Source organism: Canis lupus, chromosome 1 (genome assembly GCF_048164855.1).
Source record: "Canis lupus baileyi chromosome 1, mCanLup2.hap1, whole genome shotgun sequence".
NCBI lineage: Eukaryota > Metazoa > Chordata > Mammalia > Carnivora > Canidae > Canis > Canis lupus.
Window position 1 is genome coordinate 115,131,021 of NC_132838.1, and position 26,070 is coordinate 115,157,090.

At 52.5% G+C, this 26,070-nt stretch overlaps 1 protein-coding gene across 9 annotated transcripts; it reads right to left on the reverse strand.

Moving 5' to 3' along the window:
• Positions 1-623: 623 nt before the first annotated feature.
• On the reverse strand, positions 624-26,011 carry CATSPERG (cation channel sperm associated auxiliary subunit gamma). Of its 9 annotated transcripts, none has more exons than XM_072779063.1 (29): positions 25,903-26,011; positions 24,056-24,340; positions 23,915-23,968; positions 18,275-18,419; positions 17,960-18,086; positions 17,705-17,777; positions 16,414-16,569; positions 13,056-13,227; positions 11,777-11,914; positions 10,734-10,793; positions 10,412-10,531; positions 9,497-9,547; positions 9,260-9,389; positions 8,670-8,781; positions 7,550-7,708; positions 7,360-7,472; positions 6,235-6,448; positions 5,874-5,936; positions 5,598-5,793; positions 5,362-5,483; positions 5,145-5,225; positions 4,985-5,041; positions 3,580-3,736; positions 3,317-3,380; positions 3,078-3,173; positions 2,701-2,790; positions 1,412-1,504; positions 1,223-1,322; positions 624-1,139 (listed from the first exon to the last, which is right to left on the reverse strand). In XM_072779063.1, exons 2-29 carry the CDS (start codon positions 24,329-24,331, stop codon positions 870-872), a joined length of 3,489 nt encoding a protein of 1,162 aa, XP_072635164.1. In that variant the 5' UTR covers positions 24,332-24,340; positions 25,903-26,011; the 3' UTR covers positions 624-869. The 9 variants fall into 9 exon arrangements, 8 of the variants coding, with proteins under 8 accessions (XP_072635164.1, XP_072635136.1, XP_072635126.1 ...); XM_072779035.1 differs by lacking the exon at positions 25,903-26,011 and adding an exon at positions 25,547-25,662 and having other exon boundaries at positions 17,960-18,071; XM_072779025.1 differs by lacking the exon at positions 25,903-26,011 and adding an exon at positions 25,547-25,662.
• Between the last annotated feature and the right edge of the window lie 59 nt (positions 26,012-26,070).

Sequence of the window (26,070 nt, forward strand, 5' to 3'; positions counted from 1 at the left end):
GGACTGCCCTCAGCTCCAGGGGTGAACTCAATTGGTTTAACTCTGGCAGTGTGAGTAGTGAAGGGGTGAGCTCAGGATCCGCCCCCATCCAATCAAAGTGACTGACAGGACCTGCCTGGGAATGTTGGACTCCAGCCCCTTCTATGGACAATAAGATAAGTGGACAAACAGCCTCAGGCTATGAAGGGGGCTGGCCTGACATTAGAGACCACACTCAGAGGAAGGCAGGTCAAGGAAAGCTACAGTGAAATGGAGCCAACATCCTGTAGACATTGAGGACTTCTGAATCAAACTATGCCTGAAGCCTATATTAAAGCCCATAAAAAAAAAATAAAGCCCATAAATTACCACTTCTATGCAGGCCATTTGAATGAAATTTTTGCTACTTGCAACTAAAAAAAAGCCTTCTCTCCAGAGTTCCTTCCTTAAGCTAGACACTAGATAGGTATGGAAATTCAAAATATTTAATGACTGGTACTAAACCTGGGCACTGAACAATCAGAATGTACTGTAGGCCACAGCAGCAGGCCTGGGTCATAGAAGTCCTTACTGGGCTGTAGGGAGGTTGGGGCAGCCCAGGATGGGGCAGAGTTGGCAGGTACACAGAGAAGCTGCTATTTACCAACTGGCACAGAAGGATTTTGGTTTTAATGACCCATATGGCTGTGTGGTACAAACTAACTGAACATGAGCCCTTACAGGGGCCCATAGCTGGTCCTGAAATGAGGATTTAAGCGTAAAGGAGAAGTGAAAATTGAAGCAAAACCAAAAAAAAAAAAAAAAATGCCTGGGACGGAGGATAGTTGCATTTCCAAGATGGTGCAGGAAGTAAGGGGAGAGCACTGGTTGGGGGTGGGCAGGCAAGAGGTTCAGGTAATAGAATGCTTCTTTGAGGTTTCCACAGGGGCCTCCTCTTTCTCCTCCACCACTTTGGAACTGACGCTGGAGCTGACCTTGGATTTGGTCTCAGATGTCCCACTAACGATTCTAGAAGGGGAAGTGTAGGTGTAGTAGGACTCCGATGTGATGATGTTGTTTATCTTCCAGCGGAGCGTGTTGCAGGCCTTCACCACAACAGGCAGCAGGAGGCAGAAGACGATATAGAGGATCACCAGGCCAATAAACACGCTGGATGACACCTGGAGACACCATACAACAGGCATGGGTGGGCAGCCTGAGAGCCCCATTCCCCTAACAGGGCAGCTCCTGCGTATCCACTCACCATGAGGATCAAGAGTGCCCGCTTGGCACTGAGTGGGAGCCCATGGATATGCAGCAGGAAGGTGAGCTGGTAGTCACAGTATGTGCTCTTGTCCACACCTCTGGGGGTTGGGGTGGGGTTCAGTATTGGGGAGGAGTCAGGCATCCCATAGGAACCCCCAACTCTATCTGGGTGCCAAGCCTGGCTCACCTGTTGCTTACCAACACCTTGAAGAAGAATTCGGGGGCGAAGATGGTATGGGGAATGGTGTCATGGCATGGGGAGTTCCTCAGACACAGCCACCTGGGGACCCAAGTTCAGACAATGTGCTACACATCATGCCTAGCATGTGCCAATCTCTGATCTCCCCCTCCAGCCCACAAACTGGGTGAGCACCAACTAGATGCAATATCATCCCTTCTTCCCTGATTCACTCCTTCATTCATTCATCCAATAAGGTTGACTCCATGTCTACCCATGTGACAGGCTGTTTACTCATTCATGTCCTCCTGTCTTACCATCTCCATCTGTCAATTCCTCCATTAGGATGCATTCATCTAGATTATGGAGTATATGTCTATAATTTGCCAATTCCTCTTTCATTCCTTGCTGCCTTCATTTCTTCATCCCACAAATATACCTTGAGTACCTACTAGGTACAAAGTCACATCTCCATTCATTTATGCTTTCCTTTATTCACTTATTCAATAAATACAAGTTGAATACTGATTAGGTGCAAGTTGGTTGCCCCATTCATTCATTCACCTCCTTCATTTGCTCATGATACTGTTATTATCTTCCTTTCACTGAACCAAAAGTAGTTATTGAGCCCCTACATACTAATTTGTTCCTCCAGGGCAGCCCCAGTGGCGCAGCAGTTTGGCGCCGCCTGCAGCCTGGGGTGTGATCCTGGAGACCCGGGATCGAGTCCCACACTGGGCTCCCTGCATGGAGCCTGCTTCTCCCTGTGCCTGTGTCTCTGCCTCTCTCCCTCTGTGTCTATGAATAAATAAATGAAATCTTTAAAAAAATATTTTAAATAAAAAAAAATAATAATTTGTTCCTCCATTGTTTTATTCATTCATTATGACCTCCACTCAAATGTCAATAAATGCCTACCATGTGTGAGTGAATGAATTCATTCATTGTCTCATTCACAAATACTGTGTTTAGGCTATCAGGACCTGGACATATAAGCATACAGACCCCACGACAGTAACAGCCCAGAGGGCAGGTTGGGATTGGGGAGGCACAAGTATAGAGAGGTGAGGGTAAGAACAGGAGAAGCACAGGAGGACATGGGAACGAATGTCCCCTCGGACGAAGGGACATCTGAATTAAGGCCTGAAGAAAAACTAAGAGTCAGCCACTTGAGGAACACGAAGGTGGTCAGTCTGGCTTGAGGATCAAGAGGTCTCCCTGAGGAGAAGGGATGACAGCCCAGGCAGACTGTGGACAGGTGGGGGATAAAGGGACCAGCAGGCAGGCCATGCACTCACTCGATGCCCAAACTCTGGTGGGTCATGATGTTGAAGGCTGGGTCCTTGGTGGTCGTTGTGTTCTTTGTGGTCCAGATGAGGCTCTGAGTCCTACACAGGACCGAGTAACCTCAGGGCAGGGTGGGGGTGGGGGTGGGGGTGGTCCTTGGCAGGCAGGAGGCAGGTGCAGAGAGGCCTACAGTATGAACAGTTGGGGGTAAGGAGCAGAGGGAGGGGTGGGGCCTCAGCCTGGGTAGGGCAAGCATCTGTGCCATCCTAGGAGCCTGAGATACCAGGTGAGTGGTGCTTGTGGGTGAGCATGTGGTCCGTGGCTGGGAAGCAGGAGGGGTCTGCAGGGGAGAGAGGGCAGATTGTGGGCAGGGTCCCACAGGAATTACTTGTCCAATGGGCTGTTGAAGCGGTAAATCTCCTCCTCGCTGTATTCCCTGATGGTGTCCATCGTGGGCCCGCCGCCTATCACCTTGAGCACGTAGCTGCCAGGTGCAGAGGTGCACATGGACTGGCTTCAGGATCCAGAGTCCTGCCTCACCTCTACCACTCCGTACTCTATCCCCCTACCCACTCCCTGCCCTGCCAACCAAACTCCCGTCAGGCATTGATTTGGCTATGTCTTTACCTGCCCTGAAAACTGCCCGAATCTCCTGTCACCAGATCTTGGATCAAGAAGAAAGGGTAGAAGACTGTGGGGTTGGAGGGAGTCAGGAGGAGAAGAAATTAGCCTCAGAATTAGGAGGATGGAGAGGGGAGGAAGGAGAGTTGAGAAGACCAAAGGGAAGAGCAGAGGTTGAGTGAGGAACTGAGTGAGCAGTGAGGGAAGGCGGGCCCAGTGGTGGGGACAGAGGACAGTGAACAAATGAGGTGAGGGCACTGGACACGCACTGTCACGGAAGAGGAAGCAGGGCATCTCGGGGTCAACATTCACACAGTCAAAGTAGTGCTTGTTCTGCAGGCGGTTGTACTCTAGCGTGTAGGTGATGTCAAATGCCAGGCGCTTGCCTGGGGGGCAGCCGATGAGCACTGGCACCATGAAGTTGCCCTAAGTGGGAGGAGAAACTTTGCACTGGACGGCAGGGCCGGGGAGACACCCTTCCTCCCACACACACCACCTCTTCCTGCCAGGCTCACCCTCACCATTGCCATATGATCATTATTATCATTAAAACAATACTCTAATAACTGCATTTGTGCATGTGTGCAAAGCACTGGATGATGTTCTAAGTGCTTCAGACTCAAATTTAATCCTCAAAAAAACGAGCCTTGTATGGTAGAGACTCTTCATATCTCCATTACAGAGATGGCAAAAATCAGGCACAGGGAAGTCCAGCCATTTATTAATTATCCGAAGCCACATCTGAAGTGGTAGAGCTGCAGTGGGAGCTGGGAGTTTGGTTCCAGCTACCTCCCAAAAAAGACACACAAAATCACTAACACCTACACCCACGAAGAGGCCACCTCAGAGGTGGATTGCACAGGGCTCAGATTGGGCCTGTCAAATAATAGATCTGGGAGGAGCCTGGGATATAGGAGGGAAGTGGAGCCCAGGATGGGGGTTAGGAGTCAGGGAATTCCTATGACCTTGTTTTCGGGATGAACGACTTCAGGCCCCTTTCAGTGGTAAGGTCCAAAGGCTTCATCCAATTGTCAAAGGGATGTGGGCATCCACAGACCATGGCCTGGGCTTGACTGTGACTGTGGAGAGGTGCTGATGGCCAGAGATTAAGCACTCCCCCTGCTAGGCCTGGGCCCAAGATTTTACACCTATCAGCCACTCACTCACTGGGCGGTCCAATGGACACCCCAGATTCAGTCTATCCACAACCCATCTTGGTTAATGGCACCTCATCTCTCCATGTTCAGGATAAAAGCCTCGCGGGGGAAACCTCTCTTTCGCTCACACCCACAGCCAGTCCATCTCGACATCCTGTTGTCTCTGGACTTTGAAACAGAGCCATTCTCTCCATAACCCCCTGAACTCTTTTGACATGGCCCACTTTGTGCCAATTGGGAACAAAAAGTCCTATGTCACAGATGCTTTACTTTCCCCTGCAGAAATATATTAGAAGGGACATAAAAGCATGGGTGCAATGTACACAACCATAAAGGCAGCCCTTTCCGCAAACATGAATGGACGAAAGGAGTGGGTGGGTGGGTGGGTGAATGAAAAGGAAAAAATTATGAATGCACTAGTGGGATTTCCGGGGTGAGTAATCAGAATCAGCAGTGTTGAGATTCGACCTAATCCCCTCCCTCCCAACACAGGGCCCAGTACCCCAAGGTCCAATACTTGCATGCGCGGTCCCTGGTGTGTGTTCTGGAAGCAGCGGCCCACCGTGCCTACCACCTGCGGGAAGGAGCATGTGAGGATGGTCGCCCCCCACCCCTGCCCCCCACCCTGCCCCCTTTCCCCTCCCCCCGCGGGCCTCCCCTCCAGGCTTGGACCGAACCTTCACCAACATGGAGGTCTTCAAGAGGTGATGTCCACTAATGCCCTGATCAAAGCAAGACCTTTTATCACTGAGCGTAACCTGGGATGGGGGATAGAAATGAAAGCGTCAAGGGACCTGCCCGAGGACCCGGGGGAGGGGTGGGGGGCCCTTCTAACGGTCCCGACCCAGGTAGCTCCGCCTCCCACCTCGGCACCCCCTCTCCGCTTTATCTCACCCAGAAAAGCACCGAGTTGCGATTAGTGAGCACCTCCTCCTTCACCACCGCCTCCAGGCAGCCCGGGTCGGCCAGCACCACTCCCAGATCCACTTTGCTGCCCAGGTCTACAGCGGCGAGCACTACAAGCGCAGGCGGGGTCAGGGCCTCGGCCCGGGACGCTCCCCCGCTCCCCAGACCCCGCCCCCGGGCCCCTGGGCCAGCCCGTCGGCCCAAGGCCGGCCTCGCCCACAGACCGCGCTCCTGTAAGTTGATCGAGTGGCCCCGGACGGTCAGGAAGACGGAGAAGCTGTAGCTGGTGCCCTTGTCCAGGAAGATGCGCTCGGGCAGCTCGTGCTTGGCCTTGAGGTCGTAGATCTTCTCGTAGCTGGTCATGTCAATGTACACGTTGCTCGCGCTCTGCAAGTTGCTGGCCAGATAGAAGTAGTAATCCTGGGGGACGGATGCCGGGCAGCGTCGGACCCCCGGCGGGGACGCCGCCGCTCTCCCGACCCCCAACCCTCTCCACGTACCCGGTTCAGTTTCTTGTTCTTCCACCAGCGCCAGGTGGAGTCGTGCACCGGGTCCGCGTAAGGCTGGGGGACGCCGGCAGGGTGATGGGGGTGCGGAGGCGCCCGGCGGCCCCAGCCCCTAACCCCAAGCCAAAGCCAACAGACCCTGGCCCGCCCCAAGCCCTACGTCCCGCTCAACAGCCCCCCTCCCCAAGCCGCGTCTCCGAAGCCCTGCTCGCCGCGCCCCCAGCCCCCCTCGGCCGCGACTCTCCCAGGCGAGCTCCGCCCGCTGCAGCCTCTACCGGTGCCGTCGAGGCCCGCCGGCCTTGCCTGCTGGGCCTCCTCAGTCCCCTCTCCCGTCAGACCCGCCCCGGGCGCCCACCTTGAGGTACTTGGAGTGCAGACAAAGCAGATGGTAGATGAGGCCCTGGTAGACGGCGAGCGAGTTCTCGTCGTGGAAGCCCGAGGGCTCCAGCATGCGCGGCGGGTGCGCCTGGTAGCGCTCCTGGCGGGTGTAGACCTGCGGGTTGGGCAGGTCCCGCAGGCGTATCACCGTGAAGGGGCAGAAGTTGGTGAACGGGAGCGTCAGTTGGTTCCTGGGGGAGGGAGGGCTCTGACTCTAACGCCCCAGGCCGCACCCCCACCCCCACCCCCAGGCCTTCCTCCCAACCTCTGCGCTGCTGCCTAGTCCAGTCTAATCCAGCCCTGACCTGTGGCCTCAGCCTCAGCCCCTGGTGCCCCTGGACAATTCCCCTGGAGTCCCTGGGTGCATCAGACCAGAGCTGGGGACCCCACCCGGGGACCCCACCCTAGGCCCCGCCCCCCCCAACCTCTTCCACCTCCGCTTGGGACAATTCCCCTGGAGTCCCTGGGTCCGTCAGACCAGAGCTGGGGACCCCACCCTAGGCCCCGCCCCCCCCAACCTCTTCCACCTCCGCTTTCTCCCGCCTGCCTCCTCTCCTCTCCCGCCTGCCTCCTCTCCCAGGCCCTTCTGCAGGTCACCAGAAGGAGCGTTATTGCAGTAAAGTCAGGCCGTGCGTCCCTCCCTCAGTACATCAGGGCTCCCCTGGAGGCAAGACGAGGCCCGGCTTCCTCCCTGCGATCACCAGGCTCGCCTGTGCACCCTGCCACGAGCAGCGCGCTCTGCGGCTGTACTTTTCTGGCAGTCTTGAACACCCATCTGCTTTCCTCCCCAAGGCCTGGGCACCTGTGGCTCGCCCACCCCCACCCCTTCACCCCCTCCCGGAACCCCTTCTCCATCTTACCACCTGGCTAATTCTTCTTCCCCCTTCAGCTCACAGCTCATGCATCTCTTCCTCTCTGAAGTTCTCCCGGAGGCACCCACCTCCCCCAGTGTCCACCAGGCCCCTCCCTTGAGCCTCCATGGGCTTCCATCACAGCCCTGAGGTGGTCACTGGGGATGCCTTGATCTCCCTCTCGGAGTAGGGGCTTTCGTCCTCGCAGCCCCAGAAACCCCGGCTACTGGTGTGGCCCAGCATCTTCTCACCCCCGCTGATGCAAGAGGTAGTGATCGCTGAGCTGGTGGTACATCAGGAGCTCCTCCACCGGCATAAGCCTCTTGACAAGCCGGCCCTTCTGGTTGTTCATAAGGTACACCAGCTGCGGTGGGAAGGCAGGGCCAGGTGAGCCGGCCACCCTGTGGTTCCCCGGTGTCTCCCATGCCCCCCGCCCCGCACCTGGTATAGTTTGCTGTCTTCGTAGAAGAGGGTGACCATGGTTTCATTGGAGGTGTACAGAGAGGACTGGTGCATCATCTGTAGGTTGATGTACATCCCCCAGCCTTTGGATGGGAAGAGCTTGTACATCCGGTAGCTGCCCTCCAGGAGGTACCAGATCTGCAGGTGTGACAGCGGGTGTGTGTGTGTGACCCCACGTCTCCCTCTGTGTGGAGCGATGGCCCGGTACCTTGGGGGTGAGGCTCGAGGTGGGTGGTCCCCAGCCGGGACCAGGTGAACTCACACACCTACTTCCCAGAGCCCGCAGGCCTCTGCTTCCAGCTCCCATTCGCCATGATAAACATCTTCAGGGTTTCAGTCGGCTTGAGTGGCTATTACTTGAACTGAAGCGTCCCTAATACATACACCCCTCCAGGCCAGGATTCCCAGGAGCACACCATATTTTCTCCTCACTCTTTGCACCCACCAGGATCTCACCATCCCCTTGGTCTCAGTTTCCCATCTCTGCACTGATGCCCACCCCACAACGCATTTGACTCAAGACCTCATCCCCTTCTGAGACTCAGCCTGGAAGAGCCTTTCCAGCCTTCAGGATGTCCCTCCTCCATGCAGCCTCCTCTATGAAGCCCTCCCTGATACACACACACCCCCAGACTGAACAGGAAGTTCAACAGCATGCCCTTTCTGAACTTCTATAGGTACTATCTTCCCCCCCACCCCCGCCACCCCGCAGCCCTGACTACTCTGAACTATCACTTTCTGGGAAAGACTTGGTCTTCCCAGTTGGACTGTGGCCCTGTGAGGGTGAGGTCCAGAGCTGACTCAGTCACCAGTGTATCCCCAGCATGGGGTCAGGTATACAGTAAGTGCTCAATGTTTATGAAGTGAACCACAGGACGGAATGAAAGAGGGACCCCTGTGGAAATCAGATCAGGACTCTCACTCTGCCAAAAGACTGGGGACAAATAAACTTCTGAGTTCCAGGGTGCTCCGCTATAAATGGAGCTTCTGTTGCCCTCCTCTGGGATCCCTGAGGATGTTTCCTTCCCTGAACCCTTTTACCCTGACAGGGGGAGAAGGGAGACCTCTGGGGTTTGGGGAGAGAAGCAGGGCAGCCTACCTCTTCAGTCTCTGTGACAATAGCCATGTCCCCATGGAATGAGTTGACCAGGTACTTAATGGACTCCTCCTTGGGGAAATCCGCCAGGTAGATGAAATTTTCATAGTTGTAGCTGCACGGGCAGAAATGGGAGCTAGGGACCCCCAGGCGAGGTCCCCGCAGGATATCCGCTTCCCCCAACTCCGGGCCTAACATATCCCAAGACCCCTAACATGACCCATTTACTCAGTTCTCTGCTAGCCTTGTGAGAACACATAGCAAAGCCTGGGTGACCAGCCCACCTGTAGACAGGAGCATGTGGCCAACCTAGCACTTTGCCAACAGCCCCCGGAGCCGGCTAAGCTCCCGAGGAGTGCAGAGTGTCCTAACCTTTCCCGCTGATGATGCCCTTCGCGTAAGTTGGGTCCTTACATCGGGTTTCATTGAAATGTCAGCTTCCCCATCCCAGCCCTGACCACCCCAGCCCGCTTTCCCCCCATCACAGTTCTGATAACTTCTGGACTTGCCCATGCTCTGAAAACCTGAGGACTCCAGAAAGGGCCCCCACCCTGATGGGACCAGAAGCAGAATATACAGGCCCAGCCCCACACCTCTGCAGGAGGAAGTTGCCCCAGATGAGCAGCAGGTTTTTATACGGGTTGTAGAACATGCCCTTGGGTACCATTGGGAAGCTGGTATAAGACTCTGTTCCTAGGATCATCAGAAACTCCAGGCCACGAGCTGGTTGGGGAAGAGGCAAAGTGGACACAGAAGTGAGGGAAGGGTCACCTGGGCCCCTCTTGGCCCTCATCCACCTTTGAGACCCCCCCTCCGCTTTCCCTACCTACCATCAGGGATGAATTCCGGGATGGTGTAGAGGATGACCAGGTTATCACGGACTACAGCCGGGGAGAACACAGCAAAATCTTCTGAGGCTCTGAGCTTTCAAAATCTAAAACTGGGCAAGTCACCAGCTTCCCAAACCCTCCAAAAAACCCTCCAGTGGTTTCTTATTTGGGCCTATTAGCCCTTAGAGTTTCTTTATGGGAATATGTTAGAGCACACGACTTCCTCCTCTGACTTCTTGGCTAGTGAGTACAGTGCATGGACTATACAACTGTCCATGGCAGCCCTATTCTCTGTTCAGACAAAATAATAAAATAAAATAAAATAAAATAAAATAAAATAAAATAAAATAAAATAAAATAAATAAAATAAAATAAAATAAAATAAAATAAAATAAAATAAAATAGGGATCCCTGGGTGGCGCAGCGGTTTGGCGCCTGCCTTTGGCCCAGGGCGCGATCCTGGAGACCCGGGATCGAATCCCACGTCGGGCTCCCGGTGCATGGAGCCTGCTTTTCCCTCTCCCTCTGCCTGTGTCTCTGCCTCTCTCTCTCTCTCTCTCTGTGTGACTATCATAAATAAATAAATAAATAAATAAATAAATAAATAAATAAATAAATAAAATAAAATAAAATAAAATAAATAAAACTTCCTTATTGTGAGCCCCAAGACCCTTCCAGATTTGGCTTCTGCTCACCTCTTCAATCTCCCTCCCATCATATTTTCCCTCTGTTCCAGTCATATTTGTTTCTCCTGTTTATTCGTCCCACCAAGCCCATTCTCCACCACTACCCTTTACCCAAGAGTGATGTGAGCAACATTTCCCTCCCACTGTCTGCTGAGCACAGACCCCGCAGACAGGCACAAAGTTCACAATCCTGCCCCTTCCCACTCAGCCCCCACAGCATCCCAATTACCCAAGTCGTAGCTGACCACCTGGAAATAGTTCCTGGTGGTGGGGGCTTCGATCTCCACCAGCATCAGTAGATTGTAGTCATCAGCAATGAATACGGCCCAGGTTATGGAGCAGTTGACAACTGGACAGGAAGGAGGAGGTCCAGAACAGCGCTGGACCCACCCTCCCCATGGTCTCTTGTAACTGTTACACCTATCCCTGTGACTCTCCACCCCTCCCCAGACACTACTGTTCCTTCCCATGACCTCTCTCACCCTTCCCTGCTCTCCCACACCTTTGATCCCCCCACCTGCCCACCACAGATCCCTCTGGGAGCTAGGTACCTTCTATCCCTTCGCACACAGACCGCTGCTTGGGCAGCAACTGGAAGGACACATGGCCATCTGCAAAGCAGAGCAGGTCCATGCTCAGACCCTTCCCAGCCCATCTGGTATCCACTAGGTCTCCGATTGACCAGGGTGTGGTACCTCCTGCCCCCTTAGTGGTGGGACTTCAGGGGGTGGGTCTCATCTCTGACCTGCCAGTCACTCACACCTGGCCCACCATTGTGGGCCTGTCGCTGGTCACAGTAACTGGCCCAGGTCTGGGCACTGATTCAGAATGGGCCAATCAAAGTACACCCTGGGTTCATGCTAGAGCTAATGGAAGAGGCTGCTTTCATTCTTTGGGGATGACTCAAACTGGTGGGAGATGTGAGCCCCAAGGTCCTGGGACCATCTTCAACTCCTAGAGAGGAGTCTCTACCTGAAAATGAAGCCAAATCTAAGGGCTCATGATAATAAGCCCTTTTACAGCACCCACCATGCCCCTAGCACTGTTCTAGGACCTTTACACATGCCGACTTAATCTTTATATCAACCCAGTGAGGCAGGTACTAGTATCGTCATTAGCCCCATTTTGCAAATGAGGAAAACGAGACCAAAAAGAGAGGTTAAGTCACCTGTCCAAAGCCACAGGTGACTTGGGTTAGGTGTGTTCAAGCGATCTCTCTCTGCTATAATCACAATGCACTACCTTGCCAAGAGATAGAGTCCTGTTGATATACCCGTGGGCCCCTGGATCCAGCCATGCCTAAAGTTAGATTCTGGTCTTCTTATTTATATAAGCCCTTTATACAAATATACCTAAATTATTTTTTAATTGGGCTTCTGCCCTTTGAAACCAAACACATCATGAAATATATATATAACACACTCAAGTCCTACTCCTATAAATGCATAAACCCATCCCCACTCACAAGGACAACCTCCAGCTTGGGACCCCACTTGAAGGTACCTGGTGAGGGATGAGGGCCAGAAGTTGGAATTCTTGGAGGTGCGAGGGTATGGAGTGGTCTCTTGGGCTGCCAAAGGCCTCCCACCCTTACCTGTGATGGTCCCAAAGTGAACATAGCCTTCCCGCTTGCCAGTGGTGAGGGCCATGATGTACTCTGAGCCATTGCTATGGAAATGTACAGGGCACAGCCTCTTGATGCACTCGTTGGCCAGGACACGAACCCAGCTCCCTGTGGGGACCAGGGATGGAACCTGAAACCCAGACCCGGGACCTGACCCCATCCATGACCTTAATGGCTATTCAGTGTGATGTCTGAGGGGCCACTGGCATAGGGCCCAGCTGCCTTTGAGGAAAATCTCCTTCGCTCTTACTCTGTCCATGAGGTACAGATTGTATTCCCCCAGCCAGAGCAATGGGTTCAACTGAGCATAAGACCAAGCTGGACCAATCAGAGACAGTCCCAGCTTGCAACTACTAATGAAGAGATGCTCTTACCTGGGGCCCCTTGGGAGGATAAAAGTCTGCAATTGCTAGGTGAAGAGGGGAATCACCATGGCTATCCCAAGGAGGGGCCTGTCTAAGCTCCAATGAGCCCCTAGATCCAACTGTACCTGAAACCAAATGCTCCTGGGTTTTTCACCTATCTAAGCCAATAAACACCCTTTTCTTTGACTTAAGTCCATTTTGATTTGGTTCCTCCTATTGTCAAATGTCCCAAGCAAGAAAGGGATAAAAACGAAGCTGTCAGGAACAGGCCTTAATAAAATATAGGTTATAATACGTGTTTCTATGACCCTATAAAATGACATCTCTCATTTAGATGTGGGGGTGAGACTCAGGAGGGTTTGGGTAGCATTTAAAACATAAGGCTGAATCAAAAGTCTCTTCTTCCTCTCCGACCAGTCTCCTTTGTGCCTTTTCGTCTCCAACTGCTCATCCCACTTTCTCTTGGTCTGCCTTTCTCTCTGACTATCCATGCCACTCTCCCACCCCCTAAATTTCTCTTTTCTATGCACGTCTCTTAGCAGGTCTTTCTCTGTCTGATACTGTGTATGTGTGCGAGCACATGCATGCACACATGCGTGCACGCATGCCTTTCTCTTTCTGCTCCCTCCCTTCCCTCTAACGCCCCCCTCTCCCCTCTGCTGGTTCATAGGTCCAGAGGAAAGCCCCGCCCCACATACAGAGGGTAGGAGAAGGCCATGAAGGGTGGGCGGTGATGATTAAGGACCTTGGAAAGTCCTTCCGACACCTCCCTCCCCACTCATGGAAATTCCAGGGCTTCGCTGGATGGGTTCACTGGGGTGCCCTCCCTGGGGCTCCCACAGGCAGGACCTACCCCTCCCCCCGAGATGCCAGGGACCCCTCACCACTGCCGTGGTTGCTCTCGTGGAGGGTAATATAGGTGCCTGTAAAATAGTAGACAAGCTGGTTCTGCCGAATGAAGAGAGTGCTCTCCGTAGCAATGGCATCATAGATGGTGGCAGTAAAACTGGCCTGAGGGCAGTAGAAGGAGCCGACCCAGCAACTGTCAATGTTCAACTGCAGGGAGGCAGAGTCCACAGTGAGCAGGTTCACTTTGGCTTCAGCCCCCACATCCCACCTTGTGGGGAAGGCACCTGCTCTGACAACTGCTTGGACACAGGCAGCCACCCCCGGGGCACCCTCCCTTCTCACTGTGAAGTAGTATCGTGTGGCCACACTTCTCCAATACGGGCTAGGGAAGCAGACGACCCAAGCCAGAGCCAGTTAGGACTTTGTATGCTCCTGAGAGCTTGGCAATGCACAGCATACTCAACAGTGCAGAGCAATCTTGATTCCCCAGGCCACAGACAGATCCCAAAGATCTCATGCTTGGCCCAAGGCACATTTTTAAAAAATATTTTATTTGTTTGTTTGAGAGAGAGAGAGAGACAGCAGAGAGCACAAGCAGGGAAGGGGGGCAGAAGAGGAGCAGAGGGAGAGAGAGAAGCAGACTCCCCACTGAGCAGGGATCGATCCCAGGACCCCAGGATCATGACCTGAGCTGAAGGCAGAGGCTTAGTGGACTGAGCCACCCCGGCACCCCCCAAGGAACATTTTTAACAACCCTATTTGACCTTGAACACAACTGGCTATCAGGCTGACCCCATCTGATCTCACTAACTAATCACTAATGGTGATATCATAGACTAAAGGTGGGAAAGCACCATTAATGAAGGATTCTTGCCTAAAAATATCTACATTTAATCAAGCTTCTTGAGTTCAGTACCAGTTTATAGACAATAACTCTACGGGGTACTATGCACCAAATTGTGTCCCCACTCCCAATATATATGTTGAATCCCTAACCCTGCCCTTAAGGAGATAATTAAGGTCCACTGAAGTCATAAGGATGGGCCCCTAATCCTACTGGACTGGTGTCCTCATGAGAAGAGGAAGAGACACCAAAGGATCTCTTTCTCCACCTGTAGGCACAGAGAAAAGGCTGTGTGAGCACACGGTGAGAAGGCACTTGTAAGCCGAGGAGAGGCCTCCCCAGAAACCAACCCTCCTGACACCTAGATCTTGGACTTCTAGCCTGCAGGACTGTAAGACTATAAATTTTTTTTCATCCACATTGTCTGTGGTATTTTACTATGGCAGCCTGAGCAGCCTATTACCATAGGGTCAGAGGAACAAGTTAATTCCATGAAGAAGCAAGCAGCAAAATTCTAGAAGACAAAAGGCCTGGTTTCTCCATTTGACTGAAGAAAGCTGATAGAAGAAGGGAAGAAGGTGGAGTCAGGAGCAGACTTACAGGTGAAGAGAGTGAGTATTTTTTTTAAGAAAAAATTTTTTTAAAGATTTTGTTTATTCACGAGAGATACACAGAGAGAGAGGCAGAGACCCAGGCAGAGGGAGAAGCAGGCTCCACTCAGGGAGCCGGATGTGGGACTCGATCCCGGGACTCCAGGATCACCCCCTGGGCCAAACAAAGGCAGAGGCTCAACCACTTAGCCACCCAGGCGTCCCTAGAGTGAGTATTAAGGGACTTTACCAAACGCAATGTTAATCCTGATTCAAACCAACTTGAAAAGGCATGTTTAGAAGACACACAATGGCCAACAGACACATGAAAAGATGCTCAGCATCACTCATCATCAGGGAAATGCAAATCAAAACCTCCTAGGAGCTATCACATCATACCAGTCAGAGTCACTAAAATCAACAACACAAGAAACAAGTGTTGGGGAGAATGTGGAGGAAAAAAGTACCCTCAGGGGCACCTGACTGGCTCAGTCAGTAGAGCATGTGACACTTGATCTCAGGGTTGTGAGTTCGAACCCCACACTGGGTGTAGATATTGCTTACAAATAAAATTTTAAAAAAGAAAAGGAACCCTCTTGCTGTGTTGGTGGGAATGCACACTGGTGTGGCCAGTTATGGAAAACAGTATGGAGGGTCCTCAAAAAATTAAAAGTGGAATTACCATATGATCCAGTAATTTCACTCCTGGGTATTTCCCCCAAAGAACATGAAAACACTAATTTGAAAAGATGTAGGCAACCCTATGTTTACTGTAGCATTATTTACAATAGCCAAGATACGGAAGCAACCACCAACGGAAGCGTCCACCAACTGATGAATGGATAAGGAAGATGTGGTGTGCACACCCAATGGACTATGACTCAGCCATAAAAAATGAGATCTTGCCATTTGTGACAACATGGATGGACCTAGAGGGTGTTATGCTAAGTGAAATAAGTCAGACAGAAAAAGACAAACACCATATGATCTTCCTGATATGTGGACTCTTAAAAAAACAAAACAAATGAGGAAACAAACAAAAAGCAGAATCAGACCCATAAACACAGAGAACAAACTGATGGTGGTCAGAGGGGAAGATGGGAGGATACACAAAATGGGTGAAGGGGAGTGGGCGATACAGGCTTCTGGTTAGGGAATGAGTAAGTCGTGGGGATAAAAGGCACAGCACAGAGAACATAGTGAGGGGTACCGTAACAGTGATGTGTGCTGACAGGCGGTAGCTACACTTGGGGGAGCACAGCGCTACGTATAAACTTCTCCAATCACGATGTCGTACCCCCGATACTAATGTAACATTGTGTGTTGACTCTATTCAAATAAAAAATATATTTTGGGGACATCTGGGTGGGTCAGTTGTCTGCCTTTGGCTCAGGTTGTGATCCCGGGGCCCTGGGATCAAGTCCTGAGTTGGGCTTCCTTCAGGGAGCCTGCTTCTCCCTCTGCCTACGTCTCTGCCTCTGTGTCTTTCATGAATAAATAAAATCTTTAAAAATGTATTTTTAAGACATTTTTAGACAACTGGGGTAAACTGGCCCTGTTAGATGGTATGAAAGGCTTCTAGCTAATTTTGCTGGGTGTATCACAGTGCCATTGCGCCTTTGTTTTTGTCAAGTACTCATTCTGTGTCCAGCTGATGTGAACTTATATACCACACTCACAATGATTCTAGCAGGTGAATATGAAGATTATTCACACTTTACAGATGGGGAATCTGAGGCCCGGGTAGGTGAAATGACTTGGCCCAGGGTCACATAGCCAGGTGGTGGCCGAACCCGGATCTGAAGCCAGAGCGTCTCCCCCTCCTGCTACCTGTCCCTCGAGGGAGCTGCTATGTCTTTAGGGACTCTTTCCATGGCCCCAGGACCCAGCATATTTTAGGGGCTGGGGCGCAGTACCCTACAAGAGGTGCCAGCACACTGCCTGCTGGGTCCTGCTCACCTCCACGAGAAAGAAGTCCCTGAAGCTGGTGTCAGTAAGCAGGATAAACTTCTCATCGGAAATGCCGCCCAGGATGAGCACAGGTGCCTGGTCCACAGTGTGCCACAGGGGCCTCGATGGCACATTCACGAAGTATCGGGGTATCAGATTGAAGATCTGCCGGGGGGCCGGGGATGGAGGGGGTGGCCAGAGGGCTGCTTACCACTCCCCCCAGCCTCCCATGGCTCCATCTCATTTAGGGTAAAAACCAAAGTCCTCGCCTCTGACCTGGGAGGCTACATATAATTTGTCCCTGTCACCTCTCTGACCCCATGTGCCATCGCTCCCCCCACCCTCCAGCTCACTCTCTCCCAGCCATGTGGGCCTCCTCACTGCTTCCCAGACTCACCGGGCACATTCCCACCTGTGAGGCTTGGCACTGGCTGTTTCCCGTGTATGAAATGCTCTTCCCCAAGTACCCAACGTGCTTCCCTCCTCTCTGACTCCAGGACACGACTCAAATGGCCACCTTCTCAGGCCTTTCCTGACCCTTCCATCGACTATGCAATCCTTTCCCTGCCCAGGCTGGAGCCCCTTCACTCTGCACTCTCTGCGGAGCACTTGCCACCTTTTCACCTACTCTGGGAATCCCCTTGACATCGTGTATACAGTGTGCCATCTGTCTGTCAGCTCTGTCCGTGTGTCCCTGGTATGTCCTCCACACCGTGGTCTCAGTCAGTGCCCGTTGAATGAATGAATGGACCGCACCCACTGAATGAATGACTGGATGTGCAAGAGTCAGGTAGATGCAGTTTCAAGTCCCTTTCCCTATGTACATGCTGGGAGACTGTGGGCAAATGGCTCCATCCCTTTAGGGCCTCAGTGTTCTCCTCCCGCAAATGGGTTTGTGAGAGTACCTTCCCTCACGGGGTCCCTGTAAAGCCTGAACGTGACCACATATTTAGGGGAGCACCTCACCTGGGGCCTGGCACAAAGCAAGCCCTCTGTAAGGTCTGCCACTTGTTTGGGAAATAACTGGGGCCCTGGCCCACCATCTTTCACCCACGTTTTCTTTTCTTTTTCTTTTTACTTTTTTAAAGATTTTATTTATTTATTCATGAGAGACACAAAGAGAGAGGCAGAGACACAGGCAGAGAGAAGTAGGCTCCACATAGGGAGCCCGATGAGGGACTCGATCCCAAGACTCCAGGACCACGCCTTGGGCCAAAGGCAGGCGCTAAACTGCTGAGCCATCCAGGGATCCCCTCACCCTCATTTTCTACCTTGTTTCTCTCCTATCTGGGCCCCTCACCTCATTTCCCACAGTGAACTGCAGTGTGTCGTCCTGCTGTCTCTGCAAGAAGCCGTTGATGTTTACCTGAAACCTGGCAGAAGGTGTGGGCAAGCACAGGTGAGGGTGCCCGTTTCCAGGGCTCCTGCCCATAGCTCACGACCATGCCCCCCACCGGCTTCCCTCCCTTGGGTCTCCTCCTGGCTTCTCTGGGGATCTGGAGATTAGGAAGGCCCTCCCGGAGTCCACCCCCATCCCAGGCTTGGGAAAAGGCACCTTTTATCGTGAATGAAGGGCCCCAGGCCATTGCTGCTGACATCCACACGCATGACCACGCTGCCGTTCTTGATGGGCATGGGCGTGTACCAGCTCATGACACACACCTCCTCTGCGATGCACTCCTCTGCCGTAGGCAGCGGGCACTCAGGCTGCCGGGGTCTCCCAGTAGTGCCCCCCAGGCCACAGTCCCCCTGGGATCTCCCTGCAACCCCCCCACGTCCCTCCCCCAGGCCATAGACCCCACTGGGGCCCCCTGCACGCTCCCCACACCCTCGCCAGGCCGTGGCCCCTCCATGTGTGCCCCAGGCCCACCTTTGCTGCGGAAGGGGGCTGCCTCCATCTGGATCTGCAGCTGCTCTATCTTCCAGCGATGGAAGTTGACTGGGGACTGGAAGGTCACCAGCACCACGGGCTTCAGCCCCGTCAGGTGGCCCTTGCGGACCTGGGCCTCGGAGGACTGAAGGCAAGATGAACCCCCCCAAGGGGTGTGTAGGTAAGAGAGGCGCCGGTTCCCCTACCCTGAGCCCCCCTTTGGCAGCCCAGCCTCTTGGACACCTTGCGAGAGAACAGTGGTCTGGCCTGGGGGCTGGGGCGGGGACAGGCCAGGCTGGGAGACAGGCAGGGGATGGGGGGAGGAGGTGGTGAGAGGGGTCGCAGAAGGAGGTGAGGCTGGAGCCCTCTTCCACACCACAGGCAGTCTCCTTTTCTTTTTATATATATATTTTTTAATTTTTTATTTACTTATGATAGTCACACAGAGAGAGAGAGAGAGAGAGAGAGAGAGAGAGAGGGGCAGAGACATAGGCAGAGGGAGAAGCAGGCTCCATGCACCAGGAGCCTGACGTGGGATTCGATCCCAGGTCTCCAGGATCGCACCCTGGGCCAAAGGCAGGCACTAAACCGCTGCGCCACCCAGGGATCCCAGGCAGTCTCCTTTACAAAAACATGTGTCTCCCTTAGAGGAATTCAGATGCCATCCACTAATATATACTTTTAAAAAATCCCATATCATATTTAACGTACTAATACCTTGCTAATTTTGAAGTTACTTGTTGGGCAACCTTAACACAAACCATAAAGTAAGCATAAATGGTCCCTGGGAAGCCAAAATCACCATTTTGGGCAATTTGTCTTCAGGCAGGACTTGGATGTAGGGAAGGCACCAGGAAACGGGGTGAGCCAAAGTGGGAAAGTGGCACTCAGAGCTGCTAGTGGCCTCATCCCTCACTTCATGGCTCCCAGGTCCACGAAGGGGTAGCAGAGAGTCCAGAAATCTGACTCTCTGCTACCCCTGTCAGTCCCAGGATTTGGAGCTGGAGCCTGTGGGCAAGGGTGGGAGGGGGCAGTTATACACAGAAAGGAACAGGGAAGGTGCAAGAGAAGACAGCTGGCGGGGGGCAGGGGTGGGTAGCGGGGGATTGCCAGCCTCCCAGAAATGCCAGGGCCCAGGCTGGGTGGAGACAGGCACACAGGCTTACAGTGGAGATGAAAGGAGGGAAGGATGGGCAGCCCCGGTGGAGCAGCGGTTTAGCGCCGCCTGCAGCCCAGGGCATGATCCTGGAGACCCAGGATCGAGTCCCACGTCAGGCTCTTTGTATGATGCCTGCTTCTCCCTCTGCCTGTGTCTCTGCCTCTCTCTCTCTCTCTCTCTCTCTCTCTCTGTGTCTATCATGAACAAATAAAATCTTTAAAAAAAAAAAAGGAGGGAAGGAGAAGGGTGGGCCAGCTGTATGGAACAGCATAAGCAAAAGCTCAGAGGCATCCTCAAGAGAAGGCAGCACTCAAGCCACTGTGGGTGGGGGATAGGCTGTGAGACCAGGGACGGAGATTAAAGGGGTCTGACCAGGGGCACCTGTGTGACTCGGGTGGAGTGTCTGCCTTCAGCTTGAGTCATGATCCTGGGGTCATGTGCTTGGGCTCCACACAGGGTTCCCAACAGCAGGGAGTCTGCTTCTCCCTTCCCCGACTGGCTCATGCTCTTTCCCTCTCAAATTAATAAATAAAATATTTTAAAAGATTTTATTTATTTATTGGTGAGAGACACAGAGAGAGGCAGAGACACAGGCAGAGAGAGAAGCAGGCTCCGTGCAGGGAGCCCGATGTGGGACTCGATCCCAGAACTCGGGCATCACACCCTAGGCTGAAGGCAGACACTCAACCGCTGAACCACCCCAGTGTCCCAATAAATAAAACCTTAAAAAATAACAATAATGAGTCAGATCACCTTTGCATAGGCCTTTATCACCCCAGCCATGGCACTTTCAACCCTGCCAACTACACCAATTTTAATTTCAACCCTACCTCTGGATCTTTCTTTTTTTTTTTTTTTTTTTTTTAAGTAGGCTCCACATCTAGTATGGAGCCCAACACAGGGTTTGAACTCATGACCCTGAGATCAAGACCTGAGCAGAGATCTAAAGTTGGATGTTTAACTGACTGGACCACCCAGGAGCCCTGTGGATTTTTCAACCACAGGGCAGTGGGCACCAGTGAGGTAGGGCTCTCCCATAGGGGCGACAGTGGCCCTGGTCCTGTCCACCCCCAACTCCTGCCTAGACCACGTGACTGCCTCCTCACAGTCTCCCTGCCCCCACCCTGCCCCCTACACAGCAGGTGGGAGCCTGGGAACACCTGGGTCAGAATCTCCTCGTGGCTCCATCCAGTCAGGGCAGAGACTGAGTCCTCACCCTGGTTCCTGAGCCCTCCTCACCTCCCTGCCCCATCTCCTCCCACTGTGCCCTCACTTATGCCTCCTCACACACGGTAGCTTCTGTCCTACTCCAGGACCATCGCACTAGCCTCAGCTTTGGCCTAGGGTGCCTTCCCCATCTCCTCAGTTCCCTTTTATCACTCAGGTCTCTGCTCAACCCTCTTCTGAGACCGCCCCCAAACATGCCGTAACACCTTCCTTTCTAATATATCACATTTTATTTTCTTCTTTGCACTAATCATTCTTCAGAAATGATTTTATGTATTTACTTGATAGCTGATAGCTTCCCTGTTGGTCTGAATCCGTAAGAAAAACCTAGCCATGCTGTTAATCATTAAATCCCCCATGTTGTAAGCAAATAATCAAAAAGGATCTAACTCACTGTAGGTGTTGAATGTCCAGATAAAGGTACTATTATCATATTTTTGCAGATAAGGAGATAAGGTTCTTGGAGCAAAACTCTCTGCCCAGGGTGACACTCAACACTTATTGCTAGCATTCTTGAGCTCTTTCTATGAACCAGTCACTGTGCTAAGTGCTTCACACATGTTTAATCGTTTTGCGAAGTGGGTATGATGATTATTGAATCCTCGTTAAGGCTGAGGAAACTTTAATGCAGAAAAGTTAAGTAATTTGCCAGAGATCATAATTACTATGTAGCAGAGCTGGGATTTGAACCCAGGCAGCCTAGCTCCAGAGCCCAAAGTATCAACTATCATGCTCTGGTACACTTCTTCCAAGTAAATGTCAGTCAGTGGCAGATTCAAACCTAGGTCTGTTGCTTCCAGAACTTCAGTTTTAGACCACAACATCCTACTATCCTTAAAAGGCTTACTTGAGCCCAAACAACTCTGGAAAAGAACAACAAAGTTGGAGGACTCAAACTTCCTGATTCAAAAACTTACTACAAACCCACAGGAATGAAGACTATGTGATACTGACATATGGGCAGACATATATAGAGCAATGGAATAGAACTATACCTGGAAATAAACCTTTACAATATGGTCAATTGATTTCTGACAAGGGTGCCAAGACAATTCATTTATACACATGGCAGTGGGATACCTATACCTGGATATTCACATGCAAAAGTTGGACCCCTACCTCACACCATACACAAAAATTAACTCAAAATGGATCAAAGACCTAAACTTACAGCTAAAATTTAAAAACTCTTAGAAGAAAACATGGAAGTAAATCTTCATGGCCTAAACAATACCAAAAGGATAAGCAACAAAAGAAAAAAAATGATAAATTAGACTCTATTAAGATTAAAAACTTTAGTGCTATTTTACGGTCTGTGAATTACACCTCAATAAACATAAAACCTTTGTGCTTTAAGGACACCATCAAGAAAGTAAAAAGACACCTGAGTGGCTCAACAGTTGGGCATCTGCCTTCAGCTCAGGGCATGATCCCAGAGACCCAGGATAGAGTCTCGCATTGGACTCCCTGCATGGAGTCTGCTTCTCCCTCTGCCTGTGTCTCTGTCTCTCTCTCTGTCTCTCATGAATAAATAAATAAAATCTTTTTTAAAAAGTGAAAAGACAAGCCTGCGACATAGAATGTGACAAAATATTTACAAATCATACATCTGACAAGGAACCAGTGTCCAGAATATATAAAGAAATTTTTACAATGCAACAGTACAAAGACAACCCAATTTGGCAAAGGATTTTTTTAAAGATTTTATTTAATTATTCATGAGAGAGAGAGAGAGACAGAGACAGAGACAGAGACACAGGCAGAGGGATAAGCAGGCTCCATGCAGGGACCCCGATGTGGGGCTCTATCCCAGGACTCCAGGATCATGCCCTGGGCCGAAGGCAGGCGTTAAACTGCTGAGCCACCCAGGAATCCCAAAGGATTTGAATAAATATTTTTCCAAAGAAGATAAGTGACCAGTGAGCATACGAAAACATGTTTAATGTCAGGAGTCTTGAGGGAAATGTAACTCAAAACCACAATAGATACCACCTTACACCCACATCTTTTGGCTGTAACTGAAAGACGAACAAGTGTTGGTGAAGATGTAGAGAAACTGGAACCTTCACACATTGCTAATGGGAATAGAAAATGGTGCAGCTGCTTTGGAAAATAATCAGGCAGTTCCTCGGAGGTGAAACAGTTAACGTTTGAGCCAGCAATTCCATTTGTAAGTATTGACCTAAGAGAGCTGAAAATACATGTCCACACAAAAACTTGTACACATATGTTTATAACAGCATTGTTCATAATAGCCAAAAAGTGGTAATAACTCAAACGTCCATCAATTAATGAATAAACAAAATGTAGCACCTCCTTACACGTAAATATTATTCATCCATAAAAGAGAAACACTGATACATGTACAGCATAGGCAAGCCTTGAAAACATACCACGTGAAAGAAGCCTGACACAAAAGGCTACCTATTGGACAACTCCATTTATATGAACTGTCCAGAATAAGTAAATTCATAGGAACAGAAAGTAAGTTAGTGGTCTCTAGAGGCTGAAGGAAGGGGGTACTGGGTTTCTTTTTAGGATGATCAATGTGTTGTATAATTAGAGAATGGTAATTGTTGCACAACTTCATTAATTTACTAAAAACTATTAAATTGTACACTTTAAATAGTGAATTTTATGATATGAGTTACAGCTCATTTAAAAAAAGAGATTTATTTGTTTGTTTTAGAGAGAAAGAGGGGGAGAGTGGAAGGTGAGAGGGGTAGAGGGTGAGGAAGAGAGCCCCAAGACGACTGTGGACTGGGAGTGGAGCACAGGTGGGACTAGATCTCACGACCCCAAGATCATGTCATAAGCCAAAAACCGAGTCAGACATTCAACCTTCTCTGCCGCCCAGGCACCCCATCTCAATTTTTTTAATGGCAAAAAAACCCAAAAAGTCCGTCTTACTTGAGCACCTACTATGTGCCTGGTGGGATACTGGGAATCTTCTTGAATCTGTAGGGCCCCCAGGGTCTGGTAGTACCACCACTATTAAAATGTTAGAGATTGGGGCACCTGGGTGGCTCAGTCGGTTAGGTGGCTGCCTTGGGCTCTGGACATGATCCTGGGGTCCTGGGATGGAGCCTGCCTCAGGTCCCCTGCTCAGCGGGGAGTCTGCTTCTTCCCTTCTGCCCCTCCCCCTGCTCATTCTCTCTCTCTCAAATAGATAAATCAATCTTTTTTTAAAATGTTAGAGACTGGGGAAACTGAGGGCCATGCAGAATGAGTCCACCCCCGCTGCACTCACTCACCTCTCCATTGCAGGAGTAGTTGATCTTCAGGTAGTATGGGAAGCTCAGGTATTTCTGCAAGAAGAGGTTGGGCAAATGTCCAGAGCCGAGTGGGGTGCAGCTCTATGACCTGTCCCGGTCACCTGACACCAGTACCCTCACCTCATCCTGGTCGGTGGGTGCATCCACCAGCGGTCTGAACACATTGTCCACTGTCTCCAGGGGCTCTTGACTGAAGAAGCGGTCGCTCATGCCGTTCTTGCCTACCGTCTCAAACTTGTTCAGGACAACCTGCCAGGTGCACTCCTCGATATCCTCGATCGCCCACAGCCTCCACGGTACCAATAGCACCGCCAGTAGTGCCCACAGCGCCGGCAGGACTCGGGAGTTTCGGCCACACAAGGCCATCAGGGCACATCGCGGGGCAGCGCAAAACATGGCTCGAACCTGGAGAACGCGGGGGTCAACACCCGCGAGCCAGACTGCGCGGGAGAGCAGCCTTCCGAGATCCTACCAAGTTCCTGCCCTTCGCCCAGCCCTGGCTCCTGGCCCCGCCCCTGCACTTGCTCCTGGACCCGCCCCTGCACTTGTTCCTGGCCCCGCCCCTGCACTTGCTCCTGGACCCCCCCCGCTCTTGCTCCTGGACCCGCCCCTACTCTTGCTCCTGGACCCGCCCCTGCTCTTGCTCCTGGCCCCGCCCCTGCACTTGCTCCTGGCCCCGCCCCCGCTCTTGCTCCTGGCCCCGCCCCTGCTCTTGCTCCTGGCCCCGCCCCTGCACTTGCTCCTGGCCCCGCCCCCGCTCTTGCTCCTGGCCCCGCCCCCGCTCTTGCTCCTGGACCCGCCCCTGCACTTGCTCCTGGACCCGCCCCTGCTCTTGCTCCTGGCTCCGCTCCTGCTCCAGATTTCGCCCTTGACCAAGATGCTGCATCTGCTCCTATTCGGGACCCCACTTCTACTAATATTCCAGGTCCCTCCTCTACTGCTGCTCCTGGACATGGCCCTGCGCCTAGTTTCGCCCCGCCTCCTCGCCTCACCCCTTAACCTTGCCCTACACCTGTTCTTTGCTCCGCCTCTGCTCTGCATCCGGCTCCTACTCTTCGCCCAGCTTCGGTTTCTGTTTCTTGCTTTGGCCATGCCCCATCTATTTTCCCCAATCCTGCTACTTTCTCTGGTCGTGCACTTGCATTTGCACGTGCACCTGGTTCCGCCTCCACCCTTTGCCCCGCCCTCCCACTTCTCTTCGCATCTCCCCTTTCTCCTGGCCCGGGCGCTGCCCTGGTACCGGGTCCTGTATCTAGCCTTTCCCTTTTCTGGGTCCTGGACCGGGACCCTCTCCATGCCGTGCCCCCTTCCCTGTCCCCGCCCCTGTTTCTCTGCGGGAGCTGGCTCTGCCCTCGGCTTCCCCTCCTTGCCCCGCCCCTGTTCCTGGACCCGTCCTTGTTCTTCGATCCGACCCTTAAAGACCCGTCCTTTCGCCGGGTCCTTGGAGAGCTGTTCTTCTCGAACCTGCCCCTCACCCCGCCCCTTCGTAGAACCACGTCCCTTCTCAGAGGCCCCCTCATTGCCTCGGGACCTCTCCTCGCCACTGGCCTTCCCCTCGCTCCGCGCCTTCTCCCCGCCCTGCACCTTTTCCTCGTTCCACGCGGGCGCTACCTTGTCGGTCAGCGCCTGCTCGGTCCTCACCTCCCCCGAACCGCGGCACTTTCTGACCCCCTTCTCCCTTTTCGCGCGACCCCTCTCCATGCCCGGGACGGACAGCTAGCGGCTCTACGCCCCGCCCCCTGGAGCCCCGCCCCTGCTCATCTCGCGTCTTCGCCTCCCCGGCCGTCGCCCCGCCCTTTCTCCGCCCCTCCCCGCCTCTGCTGGGTCCCTCGACTCCTCCCCCCTTTCTCTGGCCTCTCCCCTTTTCTCCTCCTCCCCTCCCTCCCCTTCTCTCTGCCCCCCCGCCCCCCGCATCCCTCCCTGGGGTGACCCCAGGCACCTCCCCCTTCTCCCCCGTCCCGCGGTACCAGTCGCTTATCTGAAACCGGTCAACCGTCACTCGGCCGCTCCGGTCCCCGCCCCTCTTGCCCGGTTTCAAAATGGCCGCCCACGCTTCCACCACCGACTTCCGCTTTTCCCGGTACCTCTCGCGCCGGTCTCCACGGGAACGCTCGTCCCCAAGGCGCCCGCCACTG